Below are 16,349 nucleotides of genomic sequence, written 5' to 3' on the forward strand. Positions count from 1 at the left end.
CGAGCACGCACACAGTCACAGTGGAATAAACTTTCATGGAATCATAGAATCATAGAATAGTAGGGTTGGAAGGGGCCTATAAGACCGTTGAGTCCAATGCCCTGCTCAATGCAGGAGTCCAAGTCAAAGCATTCCTGACAAGTGGCTGTCCAGCTTCAGCTTGAATGCTTCCAGTGTGGGAGAGCCCACTACCTCCCTAGGTCATTGGTTCCGTTGTCGTATTGCTGTAACAGTCAGGATGTTTTTCCTGATGTTCAGCCAGAATCTGGCTTCCTGTAACTTGAGCCCATTATTCCGTGTCCTGCACTCTGGGATGATAAAGAGAGCCTTTGTAGGCCTTTTCTGTCTAAACATGCATAGGATTAGACCCCAGATGTCTTTAATGTGCCACAAGACTCTCTATATCTTTCAAAAATGGGCTATTATTTACAACTAAAAATAATCTACAGGAGTTGGATGCATTGATTTGGGTGCATTTCATTTTGGGAGCCCGACTAATTGAATCATGGGTTGTCATTACGTGTGAAGCCTGCACTATCATTTAACCATGGGTTGTTAACTATGAACAATCCAGAATTCATAGCACTCTCCTTTTAAGCCTTTCTGCCTCCCACTTGTAATTCCAGGCAGCTACAGTTCCTCCCGGGTCAAAGGGCAGCGCTTTCCGCAGCAGCAGCAGCAGCAGCAGCGCCTTGCCCTCTGAACTCACTCACTCACCAAGTGCAGAGTTTTTCCTTGATGCAGATCCAGAGGCTGACGGGGCGGCAGCGCCGTGGTCGCGCTGGTGGAGCTGCCGGCGCCGGCAGCGTGGCGGCCAGGTTGGCGTTCTCCGGATCCGGGGACGTGCCTCCTTCCATGGCAAGCGAGCGATGAGATCAGCCCAGAGATCCGCTCCGAGACGAGGCAGAAAAGGGGGACCGCGCAAGGGGAGAGGGAGGGGGGAAAGAGCAGCCCGGGAGGCGGGGCGCTCCTGCTCCTCCCGGAACGCCTTTGCTCGGCCCCCTGCGTGTGATGCTGCTGCTGCTGCTGCTGCTGCTGCGGTTGCTGCTTGCTCGGCTCGGCTCGGCTCGGCTCGTCCTGCATCAAATCGTTAGCAGTCAGCAGATCACCGCACCCAAACAGAACCCGGCTAGGGGACCCCAGCGCCGGCCGGCTGCCTGGGTGTTGTTGTGGCACCCGCGCAGCACGGAGAGCGCATGGAGACCCGTCTCCAGCCGCTCCTCCCGCTGCCCTCGACAAGGAGCCCTGGCTGGCTGACTGGCTCGCATGAAGGAATCAGGGCTTCCTAGGAGCTGCAGTCCAGCCGCAGGAGGTTGCCGGGCTCTGCGGTGCAGGCAGCGAGGTCATTTTGAACGACCGCGTGGGAGTGAAGCGCGCCGCGAGTATTTCTTCGCCTCCTCCCCGCACCGCCGGCCCATGCTTCGCAACTGCTCCTGCGGCCCTGTTATGTTAAGCAGCCCTCCCCTCCCCCCCCCCACCTTTCTGGGTCTTTGGAGGGCATATTTCGAATTTTGAGTGTGTCGTGGGCACTCTCACAAAATGGCTGCCAGAGGGGGCTTATTCGTCAAACGGCTGCCGTGGTGGGCACGGCTGGTCACGAAACACTCATTTCATTTTTTATTTATTGTACGTTTAAACCACCCGATAACCAAAGTTCTCTGGGCGGCATACAGTGCCTTAGAAACATACAATACAAACAATAAAACGAAACAAAAAAAAATGCAGAATAAAACCGAGATTAAATCCAGCAGCAAAGAATAAAACCATCACAACATCCACCATGGAAGGAAAACTGGTGAAACTAAAAGAAAAGTAACTTGCCCAAGAACAAGGCAGAGTTGGGGTCTGAGCTCCAAAGCACACTCTTGTGAATCCAAATAGAGATGGTGCTGGAGGGCAGCACTTTGCTTTGCAGCATGGCAACCTCCCAATTACATTAAAAAAAACAATTTAACAAAATCATAAGAAATAAAATTAAAACCAGGAGGGGAAGGGAGCCTGGTGGGTACTAAGAGAGGTGTCCATAGTCATATTGGTGCCCATGGGCACCATGCAGCACTTGCCTGGAATTGGTTTCCTTTGGAAGGTAGAAGTCACTGGACCCTTATGGCCTTTTGTAATGTTTGAGTCTATTTGCAACGGGTGAGCAACTGCGGAGGGATGGGAGGCATATTGGACCCCCCTGGGTGCCACACCCTTCCCCTGCCGCCACAACTGGAAGTGGCCGCACGGCTGCATTTGCCACGAGTCTGCTGGCAAACAAGGCTGGCGAGGAGCACACACCTTGCTTTCCAGCAGAATTGTGCTCCCCCAGCCTGTCAAAATAGCTATTTAGTGGGCTAGAAGAAGCGTGATTCCGCTGGGAAACAAGGTGCCTGCTCCCCATGCGTCCTATTTTTCAAAAGAATCACTAGGAATCTGGCAACGTGGTGGAGGTGAGAGCTGTGCTGGCAGGGGACTCGATGGGAGCTGCAAAACTCCCCCGGGGGCCACATGTGGACTATGGGCCACTTGTTGCCCACCCCTGATTTACAAATACACTAGATGAATATAGGCGGGGGCACAGCTTAAACAATCCAACAGACAGGCGCTCCTGAACTCCCTGATGCTGTTGGCTTTGTTGTTGTTGTTCAGTCGTTCAGTCGTGTCCGACTCTTCGTGACCCCATGGACCATAGCACGCCAGGCCTTCCTGTCCTGCGCTCTCTCCCGGAGCGTGCTCAAGTTCATATTCATTGCATCCGTGATGCTATCTAGCCATCTCATCCTCTGCCGTCCCCTTCTCCTTTTGCCTTCAGTCTTTCCCAGCATCAGGGTCTTTTCCAGGGAGTTTTCTCTTCGCATTAGGTGGCCAAAATATTTCAGCTTCAGCTTCAGTATCTGTCCTTCCAATGAGCACTCAGGGTTGATTTCCTTTAGGATTGACTGATTGGACCTCCTTGCAGTCCACAGCTCATTTGAAGCTCTGTGCCTCATTTGAAAACTTGTTTTCAACTGACTGGTAGCACTTTCCCCTTCCCTTTGGCTAAAGGAATGCTGGTACAGATGGAGGATCTTCTAGAAAGATCTAGCCTTCCTGGGCCATTGACCTGTAATTTCACTAACCAAAGATACCCTTAGCGCTTTTGCCATTAAGGAACATGTGTGCATTCTAATCCCATTAACTCTCTCCTGTCCAAACTCCTCCCTCCCTTTCTTTTCTCTGTAAAGCATACAGAAGGCAATTTACAACCGCTTATAAACACAAATATGATCAGCCATGTACGATCCAATACAAGCAAAATAACACAATAGAAACAGCAGAGGAATACTTAGGTTTAGTTTATGTAGTAGGGGGTGAAAACAAAGGAGTTTGAAATGTTTCAAGACTTGGGCACATACTGAATAGCATTCACGTGCCTGCTGAATTTACACAAGTTGATCTCCCAGCCCCAATGAGCAGCAGCATAGAAATGCATGCAACACGGAGAGAAGGACTTTGGCATCCAAGAGAGGTGAATACATGTGGAGTTAGTTGAGCTCCCCCAAGTAGGAGCAAGACTTGGCAGGTTTGAAAAGGAAGACAAAGTTCATTCTGGGTATTTGAATCCGGGTGCCTTCCTCTTGAATGAATTGCAGGTAGTCTTTTTTTCCTTTCCTTTCAGATCAAGGATAAATATAAACGGTGTGGTAAGGCAAACATAATGAACAACGTAATCTTGCTTTTGGATTTCCCCCTACTTGGGCTTTGACAATGCAACAATTCTCCTTGTTAGAAAAGAGGTTTGAATTAATCACCTCCTATTGATTTTGTTTCTCTTCATCATTGCAGGTCCCCCTTTCGATTTTCTCTCCTCGAATAACAGGGGCAAACTTTCAGCATTAAGAACTGTGTCTGTTTTCTTCTTCAGATAATGCCATGGTATCTAGCATTTTACCTAAAACAACATCACTTGATGGTAACTATTAATTTTAAAGGGCCATTGATGATTTCTGTCCCCTGTATGCTTCAAGATGTGTGCTGCTGATTCCATTTATATTTATTAATGATGGTATTTATAGGCAGCCTTTCAGGGTTAACCCTCCCAAGACAACTCACAACATATTAAAAGATTAAATTTTCATTATAACATATTGCAATTCATAAAGCCACACTCTAAACATATTATAACAATATTATAACAGCAGCAATTAAACGATGTCAGCAGAATAAAATGGTATAAATATAAAAGTCCAGCAGCAATGAAACTGATATTAGCCAGGTAGAAACAGAGTTACATCTTTGCTCTATGTGTGGCTAATTCAAATCTAGCAATGAGAGGTAGGGGTGGCGGTGGCAGCAGCAGGGGACATGTTTTCCAAAAGTACAATACACTGGTAACATATTTTTAAATTTTGTTCCCATTTCTAGATTACCTTGGGGCTAATTGCCTCTTCCCATCATATTGGTCCCTCTCCCTTGGAATGTATTCTGGGGTTTTGCTGGGTTTTTTGTTTTTTTTTTTACTTATGGGTTTTATTTTGTCCCTGTATATTACTTGGAAAGATGCAAATACTAAGAGCACACATTACCATCACCATCATCATTATTACACAGTACAGCGATAAAAAAACAAAACAAAATAAGTAATGGAACACTAACAATCATTAAAGCACTAAAAAATTTTTTTTTAAATCACAGAACAAACGAAATGGATTGTGCAGCTCATTGGTGCTATCTTTGGGCTTTATGGCAGGGTTGGGCAATGGGAGGTATGTGTGCAAAGCATATGCAGGAAGTTTTAAACATTTATTTATTATATTTATATCCCACCTTTTTTCGTCCTGCAAAGAACCCAAGGGGGCTTACATGGTCCTCCTCCTCCGCTCTGTCTTATCCTCACTACAACCCTGTGAGGTAGGTTAGGCCGAGAGTCAATGACCAGCCCAAAGTCACTCAGCAAGCTTCGTGGGGACTAGAACCTGGGTCTCCTGAGTCCCATTTCAACACTCTAACTGCTACACCACACTTTCTCCCTCTGTTCCCATAGTGTCTTAAAGTCGGCTTGCAGTTGAGGCCACCTTTATTCTACTAACTGTCCGAATGTTGATTCTTCTGTCAAGTTGGAAAAAACACACAACAGTTCTAGAAGGGTTAATCTCGACTTGAATTTTCTTAAATCCATAATAACTCAAATGCACTGCTGTATTACCTAGAATTTCCCTAGTGTAACTGAGTGCTGAATCTCTCCAGCTGTGTGTAATCGTTGCATGTCGTGGCTCAATATTCAAAGTAACCATAGGTTATTTTTGCTTTTGCTCTTGTTTTGCTTTATGTGTTGCAAATAATATAAAAACCCAACACCACTGTTTTTCAGAGGCTGCATTTTCCTGTTTATAGCCTTCGGGCTATATAAACCTAACGACTTCTCAAAATATCTGGCATAAAATTAAAGTTACTTCTGTGTTGTTCCTAGTCGAACTCTGTTTATGCTCTAGTTTCCTGAGGCACTTCCCAGAGTTTTGTGTATTAGATCTCTCTTTTTCTGTTCATAAAATGTTCTCCCAAGTGACATCTTGATCCCATATATAAATTGTTGACAACCTTTTCAGACAGTGCAATTCTAATGGAGCAATCCTATGTCTACTCAAAAGTAAGCCCCATTATGTTCAATGGGGCTCACTCCCAGGTAAGCAACTATAGGATTGTAACCTAAGTATTTTTTTATTTTATTGTTACATTTATATCCTGCCTTTTTTCCTCTTGCAAGGAACCCAAGCTAGTTTATATGGTCCTCCTCCTCTCCATTTTATCCTCACAACACCCCTGTGAGGTAGGTTAAGCTGAGAGTCAATGACTGGCCCAAAGTCACCCAGTGAGTATCATGGGTGAGTGGGGATTAGAACCATACCAACACTCTAACTACTACACCACAGTGGATCTCATTGTGATGTTAGGTTTCTCTGATACATTTAAGGGCGTAATCCTATGCCCTGCATTTGCAGGTAGACAGCTGATTTTGGCTGTCTAGCTGCAGGAAGGCGGAGTGGGGGACGTGGCTGCCAGATGACACATAGGATGTCTCGTACCCGCATTTCCGCCTTCCCTGCCCTGGAACGACCCCCAGAACACCCCATTTTCACCGCTCCGCACTCCTCTTCCAAGCGTGGAGTATGGGGCTGTTCTGAACTGCCTGCGAGGCAGCGCAGGATGGGGGAAAGGTCAGTTCTCCAGGAACCGACCTTGGAGCGTGGGCTTCGAGGTCAGTTCCCGGAAACCGACATATCTTAAAGCCATCTAGCCGCTGACTAGCAGCCACAGGTAGGGATGTCAGAGAATTCCACCACGGATCTTGGGGAGGCCAAATGCCAGTGCATTCAGCCCCCCGAAATCGGTGGCAGAACGGCCTGCCCCCCCGCCCCCCCCCCCCAGGACGAGACTTACCTGGGGCGGATCTTCCGGGTGGCGGCGGCGGCAGCAGCTCCGGCGATGGTGCGGCAGCGGTGGCTGCGGTGGCCGGTCTTCCGACCAGATGCCGCTGCCACCATTTCCAATTAAAAAAAAAAAAGACGTGATAGGCTACGTAAATGTTTACGTAGCCTATCACGTCTGACTTTAAAAAAAAACAAAACTGCGCGTACGCAAATGGCGGCGGCTATGGCCACCGCCATTTGCGTTCCTTATTTTGGCACGTCTTAGTCTACGTCACGATTTACGTAGACTAAGATGGCGAAAATAAGGGGAACGCAGATCGCATAGCGTCCGCTACGCGATCTGCGTTCCTTATTTTGGCACGTCTTAGTCTACGTCAAGATTTACATAGACTAAGACAGCGAAAATAAAGGGAACGCAAATAGCGTAGCATCCGCTATGCTATTTGCGTACCCCTTATTTTCACCGTCTTAGTCTACGTAAATCGTGATGTAGACTAAGACGTGCCAAAATAAGGAACGCAAATGGCGGCAGCCGTGGCCGCCACCATTTGCATATGCGCGTTGTTGTTGTTTTTTAAGTCAGACATGATAGGCTACGTAAACATTTATGTAGCCTATCAAGGCTGACTGCAGGGACGCAAACGGCGGCGGTTACGGCTGCCGCCATTTGCGTCCCTGGTAGCCAGCGGCCGGATGTCCGGCTGCTGGCAGAGCCGGCCAGCGGCTCCACAGAATCCCTGCAGAGCGGAGCCGGCTGGCGAGGATTCCAGGGGGAGGGACAGAACGCCTCCCCCCCACCATCAACATAATCCGCGAACAAGTAAGTGACTTTCATACATCCCTAGCCACAGGATTGCTCCCTCCGTTATGTTAAGTCTCTCTGATACATTTTGCATGCATTGTGAGCACCTGTTCTTTGGCATTGAGGATGTTGCTTTGTGTTTGGTCATGTTACCTTCAAATGCGTAGTACCATCCCCCCAAAATGGGTAATGAAAATGTGCTTCCCACTGACCTTTCTCCCATATAAGTGAATGAGCTGTGTCTACCTAACACGGCAGCAGATCACTGCACAACAGTGACAGCTGCCCTGTTGTCCATGTAGATCCAATAATCTAATGCCCCCATTCCAGCAGTTACTTGTAGGTTCAAGAGTTCTAATGCACAACTGGAACCTCAGACGTCTGTGCATGTGTAACCCACTGGTGTATTTTTCTTTATGAGTTCTGAGTAGGACTATTCCTGCACATGCTTAGTAAAGAAGTGAAATAGGGAGTGGCCACCATTTTAGGCAGTTACCAAAATGCAGCATGGAAGAAGCTTGGTTTCTCCTCTCTGTAAGACCCTGAATCCTTGAGACAGGTTAGTAGGGAGGCTTTCTTTTGACATTTTTTAGAGTCATTATTTTTTTTTACAAACATTATGCGTTCCTTATGTTTATGTTCTTTTATATTGTATAAAGGGCTGTTTAACAAGTTGGTCCTGCGTTGCTGGATGCTGGTGCACTTTGAGAAGATTGCTGTGAAGCTGGAGTGAACTGAGTAGAGACTTTTTTCCTTGTCTGGCCAGCAGAAAAATCAAGCTTCAGAGAGTTTTATTTATATGTCTGTTGTTGTGGACTCAAGCTAAAAGACAGAACTTTGGGAGGGCTGTGCTCGATTATATTGTTTTGGTGATAAGTGAATTGTTATGCATGTAAAATTATTACATGTGCATTATTATTGTTTTTAATTAATTAAGAAATTAAAATGATATATGTTACTTGTCCCTGTACAAGGCCTTTACTGTGAGTCCCTTTGGAGACCCTGAAGAAAAGTGTTACACCTGCCACATACTCACACACAAACTACAGTTAGCACCTCTCCATCACTCTGTGTGAACAGCACAATCTTCTCCATTGGAATGAACACGGGGCTGAATCCAATGATAGTCCTAGTTAAGAGTATACCCATGATTTGTGCTTTTAATGATATTCCGCAACTGACCAAGGTCATAACGTCTGATAGGTGCCCACTAATAGGGACTATGTGAAAGAACAAGGAAACTGCATTATGCCAGATCAGATCAGATCATATAGCCAACCACTGTTTACTCTGAGTGGCAGCAGCTCGCCAAACTTTTAGGGCTTTTCTACATGAGGCATTATCAGGTGCTCATCATTCCCTACTCACAGTTGTTTACGGGTTCTTTAGCAGGCATCATGACCCCCCAGTTTCACTTCTATGTCTAAAGAGCACTTTCGGCAAGTTTTTTTTTTTAGATCAGGGAAATTGTAAAAGTGAAAAAAAATGCTTTTTCAGCATCACCGATGCAATGAATATGAACTTGAGCACACCCTGGGAGAGAGTGGAGGACAGGAAGGCCTGGCGTGCTGTGGTCCATGGGGTCAGGAAGAGTCGGACACGACTGAAAGACTGAACAACAACAAATACAAATTTGCACTATTGCGCTATACCACAGTGCCACCTAGAGGTTATGTATCAGAAAAGGAAACACTCTGTGTGGTGCTCGGTTCTCAGTTCTGCAATGAAATCAAAATTAGATATAGCAGATTAACAGCTGATTTACAGCCTTGTGTAGAAAAGCTCTTAGGCAGCGGTCTTTCCTTCACATGCTACCTGATCCTTTTAACTGCCAGGAATTCAGTGTGAGACCTCTTGTGTGCAAAGCACGTGCTTCAGTCCTGAAATGTGCTCCTCCATCCCCAACTATACTCATCCCAGGACTGAACTGCAATGAACAAATGAATTAAACCAGTATTGATGTACTAGGGTTACTTATGTTTTAGCTGCATATAGTGGGGTGAGAGAAATGCAAGTGTGCCATGAAAAATAAATAAGGTAAATATTATTTGAGTCCAAAGCATGTTTCTAAAGAGGAGGCTGCCCTGTTTCTCTGAATGATTCACTGCACTGGCTTTGCCTCTTTCCAAACAGTTTCCATCTGGCCTGGGGGCGGGGGGGATGTATAATTCTGCTGCATCTTGGCATTCACAGCTATCAGGGCATTAGTTCAGTAGTAGAGCAGCTACTTTGCAGGGCTGGCCCTACCATTAAGCAGAGTGAAACAGTCATCTCAGGCAGCAGATGCTGGGAGATGGCAACAAGATGTGTTGAAGGAGAAACCCGTGTGCCATGAAGCATGCTCTGCACCCCCTAAGTTAGTTAGCTTGATGTCTCCAGGTGCAGTGGAAGATGCTGTCCCAACATCAGGGTTGAAGACAGATTCATCTGCCAGTCCACTTGACTTTTGTACGTGGGATGGGAGGGGCGCCATCTTGTTCTTTTCTCAGGCAGCAAAATGTCTTGGGCTGGCCCAGCTACTCTGTATGCAGAAGGCCTGATGTTCAAGCCCTGGGGCATCTCCAGCTAAAATGGATCTGGTAGCAGGTGACGGGAAGACCTCTCCCTGAGACCGCAGAGCAGTGTTTTACACTGCAAGTCCTGAGGGCCACTGGAGGCTCCCAATCACCTGGATTGCGGCTCTCCGTCTTACTCTCATTCACTCTTCTTCCCTCCCTCTCTCTTTGCAATAGCTGCTCCCTCTCAGCAGGGGCTTTCTGGCTTTCCCTTCCTGTGGGCTGGCTGCTGTGATCTGGGTACTGTTGGAGGCTTTGGGGATGGGGAATCAGGAGACCTGGGCCAGATCTACATCTATCATATCCATATGATCCCATCATGGTGATGCTATATCCCTCTTGCGCATTTATGCCTCATAGCACACACTATGACATCTGTTGCTGTATTTGGGATACTATGGAATAAAAAGCAGGAAATAACACAGCTGATATATTGGATGTACGTTTCTTACTGGATTATCTCTGATCTTTTTAAAAGCAGGATAAAGGTCAGAAAGCATGGAAGACGCCCTGGAGGTTGACAACCTCATGTAAAGGACCCACAAACTTCCATGAGTGACCAATCATGAGCGTGCAATAAAAGTATCCTGTAGAAATGCTCTAAAACCTCTGAAGGGCACCAGGTTGGGGAAGGCAGCTCTAGAGAGTAGCAGTAGAGTCTGTGGGGAGTGTCTTTGGCAGTGGAAGAAGAAATGAGTAAGCTCGATCAGATTTTAGGGTTCTAGAGTAGCCTGGACTACTCACTTCACTTTTCACATCATTATCAGCCACTTCTTACATCAGCTAACAATACGACTTTGCATGGCTTGCAGTTTGAACTACAGCGGTGTTCTTTTGGAATCGCATATTTTTCCTTGAACTGTAGATCTGGTGACTGAGCAGCAATGAGGCCTGGTCACCAGGTCTACTAAGATCTGCCCCTGAGAAATTGTATACCACATCTATTCCTCTGTTGTTTCCCAATGGGTAAACTTGGTGTCCCACCCACCACTGAAGCCCTCAGTTCTTTCCATGACTCCCTTTGGCCCAAAGGCCATTACAGGGTTGAAGGGCATGGTTCATATTGGGATGGGGATGGGGTGGCTTGGTCAGCTTGCAGCCCACTGCTAGGCCCTGCTCTTTAGGCAACACACAGTAGAATCAAGTACCTTCACAAGAGGTTTCTTTATTTCTACAGTACATGAGAAAACACTATGGAGCTCCATGAGACACTGTATCAGCACCAAGGCCAATGCTAAGAGAGAGATGGGAAGAGGTTCCACTTGGGCCTCCTGCAAGAGCTAAAGCTGACAGGTTCTCTTAAAGCTATATACAGTCAGGGCCAGAAATATTGGAACAAGGATAACTGTTTTGGTAGTTGGCCTCTGTATACCACCACACTGAAGTTGAAAGGAAACACACCCAGATGGGAGCGAAGTCAGGACTTTCAGCTGTAATTCAAGGGGTTTGGCAAAAGTGGGGCACTAACCATTCAGGAAGTACAGCCAGTGACATACACACACCCATCATTGGGGGCTCATAAGTAATGGAATGAATGGCTGACAAGCAGCTGCATGCCCAGGTGTGGCCTGTTTCCTGGGTGCCCCATGACCAATCAAGCAGATAAAAGGCCTGGAGGTGGTTCTGAGTGTTACATTTGCATTTGGTAGCTGTTCACTGGAACTCCCAACATGAGGTCCAAAGAGGTATCCATGTAAGTGAAGGAAGCCAGCATTAGGCTGAGGAAACAACATAAACCCATCAGAGAGATAGCAAAAACAGTGGGAGTGGCCAACACAACAGTTTGGAACATCCTGAAAAAGAAGGCATTAACTGGCAAGCTCAGCAACAGCAAAAGGCCTGGAAGACCACAGAGGACAACTGAAGTGGATGACCGCAGAATTCTGCTCATGGTGAAGAGGAACCCTTTCACAACATCTATGCAGGTCAAGAACACTCTTGCGGAGGTAGGCATGTCATTGTCAACATCTACACTCAAGAGACGGCTTTATGAATGTAAATACAGAGGCTTCACAACAAGGTGCAAACCACTGATAATGCTCAAGAACCGAAAGGCCAGATTAACCTTTGCCAGCAAACACCTAAAAAGGCCTGCCCAGTTCTGGAATAAGATTCTTTGGACTGATGAAACCAAGATTAACTTGTACCAGAATGATGGGAAGAGAAAAGTATGGAGAAGCTCATGATCCAAAGCATACCCCATCATCTGTCAAACATGGTGGAGGCAGTGTTATGGCATGGGCATGTATGGCTGCCAATGGAACCGGGTCACTGGTGTTTACTGATGACCTGACTGCTGATAAAAGCAGCAGGATGAATTCTGAAGTGTATAGGGCTATACTTTCTGCTCAGATTTAGCCGAATGCTGCCAAGTGATAGGACGCCGCTTCATATTGCAGATGGATAATGACCCAAAACATACAGCAAAAGCTACCCAAGAGTTTCTGAAGGCAAAGAAGTGGGATGTTCTTCAATGGCCAAGTCAGTCACCTGATCTCAACCCAGTAGAGCATGTTTTTCACTTACTGAAGACAAGACTGCGGGCAGAAAGACCCACAAACAAGCAGCAGCTGAAGGCAGCTGTAGTAAAGGCCTGGCAAAGCATCTCAAGGGGGACACTCAGCATTTGGTCATGTCCATGGGTTCCAGACTTCAGGCAGTCATTGGCTGCAAAGGATTTTCATCCAGGTATTAAAGGCGATCCTTCAGTTTGAAATGATGTTGGTTTGTTCCATTACTTATGAGCCACCAACGACGGGTATGTGTGTATGCCACTGGCTGTACTTCCTGAATGGTTAGTGCCCTAGTTTTGTCAAACCCCTTGAATTACAGCTGAAAGTCCTGACTTCACTCCCGTCTGGGTGTGTTTCCTTTCAACTTCAGCGTGGTGGTGTACAGAGGCCAACTGCCAAAACAGTTATCCTTGTTTCAATATTTCTGGCCCTGGCTGTATATGTATCACAACCCGTTTTAACCATTTATAAATCGCACTGCTGCTACAATCAATTTCACAGCCCGATCTGTATTTCCCTAAAACACCACCAACATTGGATTACATGGCAGAGTTGTCATACGCTACTCTAACACACACCCTCTCTGCAAATAAGAATAACAACACTGGTAGTCACCTTGCCGGATTGTGTAACTCACACTTTCTCAGCCACAGCCCTGTCTGCTGCAATAGGGTATAATAATGACACATGCACACATTGTCAAGGTAATTTTTAAATGTTTATAAACTCAGAAAAAATATTAACAAGAACCTGAGTGAGAAAGATCATGGACTCCTGTCTTTAATGCTATCTTTGTTTTTTGGTAGACACGCTACTGTCCAAACCCAGCTACAAGATACTCCTGGATTCTACATTGTTTTCTATGAGGCTGCAATTACTTCCTAACAGGGAAAGCCCCCCAAAGGCTTAACCCACCCAGAAGGGTTAACACCCCCAGATAGTGGGTGTGTTAACCATTGCTGTGACTTCATGTGTTGGCTAGAAACGCTAAAAGTGGGAGCTGACTAGTTTCTCACAAAATGAATAGCAGCTTCATATTTTGTCTCACATCTTGGGTTTTGCAAGGGCTATAGACTTGCTTAAAAATTTTTAAACTGGGAATCTGGAGACTATGGCTCATCCCCAGGGGATCAGTTGCCCCTCTTTGACCCTTCCTGTGGATGGGCATGGATGAAATTTGGAATTCCAAATTTGAAATTTGGAATGAGTATGGATGAAATTTGGAATGGCTCTCCTCATAATGTGACAGCCATCTCTCCCTTTCCTTTATGTTTTTTTCCAGCACTTTCCAAACCTTTGTGGGTGAAATCATCGGGTTTTAAGGTGATTTCACATACCAACATTTCACAGCCCACTCCTATGCATCTTTATGGGGGGTGGGGGGTTAAACCACAAAAAGCCAGTATAAGGAGTACATCTTCCCTTGTGATTCTGGGACTGGGAAGGATAGTTCTTTCAAACAACAGCGCCGCTCCCCTTCCCAGATGGGTGACATTCCTGTGTTCTCCCCCCACCTCACCTCACCTGTGGGCTGGAAAAGAACTCATTGGTTCACTTTAAAGTAAAGTGAACTCAGTGAGGGGCCCATGACAGGTGGAACAGTGCAGGAAGTCAGTGATTTCCATAGTCACAGTCAGCGAGGGATGCTTTACGAAGCAGGCACTCCGGCAGGCTACCTAACTGAGGGCCTAAAAGGCTGCAGTACTGCCTGGCTGGGCCTGCCAGAAAGCCAGCCTCACTGCCCCTTCCAGGTCCACTTTCTACCATTTGCATTGCAGCCACTCTCAGCTAAGCTCACTCCACCCCCCACCCTAGGTTTAATTTACTGTCCTGCCCAGGCTGGACCTTGTTTGCCTGTGCTGTGAGAGTAGATAGATGGGCCAGTGCACACAGTATTAGATACTGTTGCCACTCTCAGCATGGAGCTACTTTGGCATGGAGGAGCCTGGGCATGCTCTTGCTAAGGACACGCTCCTGCAACACCAGTTAATCTCAGTGGCATCCCCCACTCCCGTGTTTCATTTATTGACCTCCTGTCTTGTCCTGAGCCTTGCCCATGTGGCTGGAAACTGAAAGTAGAGATTGATGGGGCAGATGCCGCACAAGTCGTCTCTATTGCGGCTCTCAGAATGATGTCACTACTGGAATCAGGGGAGGGGGCAGTTGCACCTCCTTGCCCCTATGAGCAGGTGCCCATGGGAACAAGCTTGCAATGGTGAAGAGAAGGAAAACCTCCAGTGGGCGTTTGTTACTGAGTACAAAAGCTGGGGTGTGGGCCCTTGGCAGATGCCCAACCATGCCTAACCTTGATGCTGGCGCTGGGAGAATCCAAAAACAGCTCAATGAGAGGCTCAGTGGTCACAGAATACTGCCTGACTGTTGTGGGGGCAGGAGTGAAGGGAAAGTGGGAGAGGGGAATGGAGCAGGGCAAGGCTGACTGGAACAGTGAGCAGAAGCACTCTACACTGCGACATTTTGTTGCAGCCCCGTTTCCCATGATCTGAAAACAAACCATTTCAGGAATAAGAGTGTGACACTAATTCTAATTGAGCACTTTGGGAAACACTGTTCTAAGGAAAAGACCCCGATGTATTTCTTGTATAAAAGATCATGTTGTTTCTTGTTTGTTGACCAAGAGATACCACTACGTGGAATGAATATATGAAGTCCTCACCCCCCTGTTTGCTGAACATTAAAATGCAATGCACAACGTGTCCTGTCTAACTTTGTTTTGTCTGGTTCCGGGAGACGTGGTCCTGAATTTTTATGCAACATCATGTTTGATTGGTATAGAAATATCTTGCAGGATTTTTTCCCATTAACATTTGTCAATCTGTGTTAAATATTTCTGGTAGGAAAAGCAGCTTGGAAGAGGTTACATTTAGGCTGGGCATAATGCCAAAGTACATTTCCAATCCCGCACCCCCACCCCCAGGCTACCTATTCCTGGAATTAGCAATAATTCTGAAATCCTTAACGTGCACAGTGTATTTTCAGCAAAATCTCACCGAGTTCTACTGGGCAGATTCCCCCATCATTTATACTGCATGTCCTTATTGGAGGCATTTATACGATAGCTACCTGTTACCAGGTGGTTACCACTCTCTGCTCTTTTACATCAAAAAAGACCAGCAGCATTCTTTGTTTGCTTGCTTAAAACATTTCTAGGCTGCTTTTTTATCTCTCTCTCTCTCTCTCTCTCTCTCTCCATTTCCAAAGCAGCTTAAGAAGAAAATAGAACAATAACAGAATTAGATAAAACAGCAAACAGAAATAGAAGATTGATTAAGGGAGCAATCCTATGGCCACTAGACAGCAGCTAGATAGCCATAGGATATGTTGTTTCCTGGGAACCGACCTTGGAGCCCGCGGTCTGAGGTCGGTTCCCGGAGAACTGACCTCCCTGCACTTAAGGCAGTGCAGAACAGCCCCGCCCTCCGCGCTCACAAGAGGAGCATGGAGCGGCCGAAAAGGGGGATGTCTGAGGGCGTTCTGGGACGGGGAGGGTGGAAACGCCTGTATGACACATCCTATGTGTCGTACAGCAGCCTCCTCCCCGCACAGACCTCCTGCGGCTAGACAGCCATGGCTGTCTAGCCAAAAATGCAGGGCAGGAGAAGCATGGACGGAACGATCCCCTCCATGCTTCTCCTGTCCTGCTTTGGATAGACGGTGGCCTCCAAGTTTGGAGGTGGCCACCTATCTGGATAGGATTGTGCCCTAAGGGTGCAATCCCATACAAGTTTAGACAGAAAAAAGTCCTACAGCTCCCAGCATTCCCCAGCCAGACCTAAACATGCATGATTGTGCCCTAGGAAGACAATAAAATCAAGAGCTGTTTGAGACTAAGAAACTGAGGGTTCTTTAGCTGTATGCTAAAGATAACTTTGGCTATGGGCAGTATAGAAATGTAATTAATTAATTAATAATGCCTGAATAGATCCTGATAATAGGATCTATAATAGTTCCTGATAATAGATAATAAAACAAGGCAGTGTTTGTTGACTGCTTAAATACAGGGTTGGGAGACCTGTGGCCATCCAGTGATCACTGGACTCATTTCCATCAGCCCCAGCCAATAGTGAGG

At 46.6% G+C, this 16,349-nt stretch overlaps 1 protein-coding gene across 1 annotated transcript in view; it reads right to left on the reverse strand.

Annotated features, from left to right (window-relative positions):
* The window catches only part of SLC35F2 (solute carrier family 35 member F2), a 43,906-nt gene extending 42,218 nt beyond the window's left edge, over positions 1–1,688 (reverse strand). Inside the window, exon 1 of the mRNA XM_084841638.1 lies at positions 718–1,688. Coding sequence (XP_084697764.1) covers positions 718–857 — 140 coding nt within the window. The 5' untranslated portion in view covers positions 858–1,688. The remainder of the gene's footprint in view (positions 1–717) is intronic.
* Between the last annotated feature and the right edge of the window lie 14,661 nt (positions 1,689–16,349).

This window comes from Heloderma suspectum, chromosome 3 (genome assembly GCF_057233095.1).
Source record: "Heloderma suspectum isolate Gila_16-S chromosome 3, 16-S_ref, whole genome shotgun sequence".
Lineage (NCBI taxonomy): Eukaryota > Metazoa > Chordata > Lepidosauria > Squamata > Helodermatidae > Heloderma > Heloderma suspectum.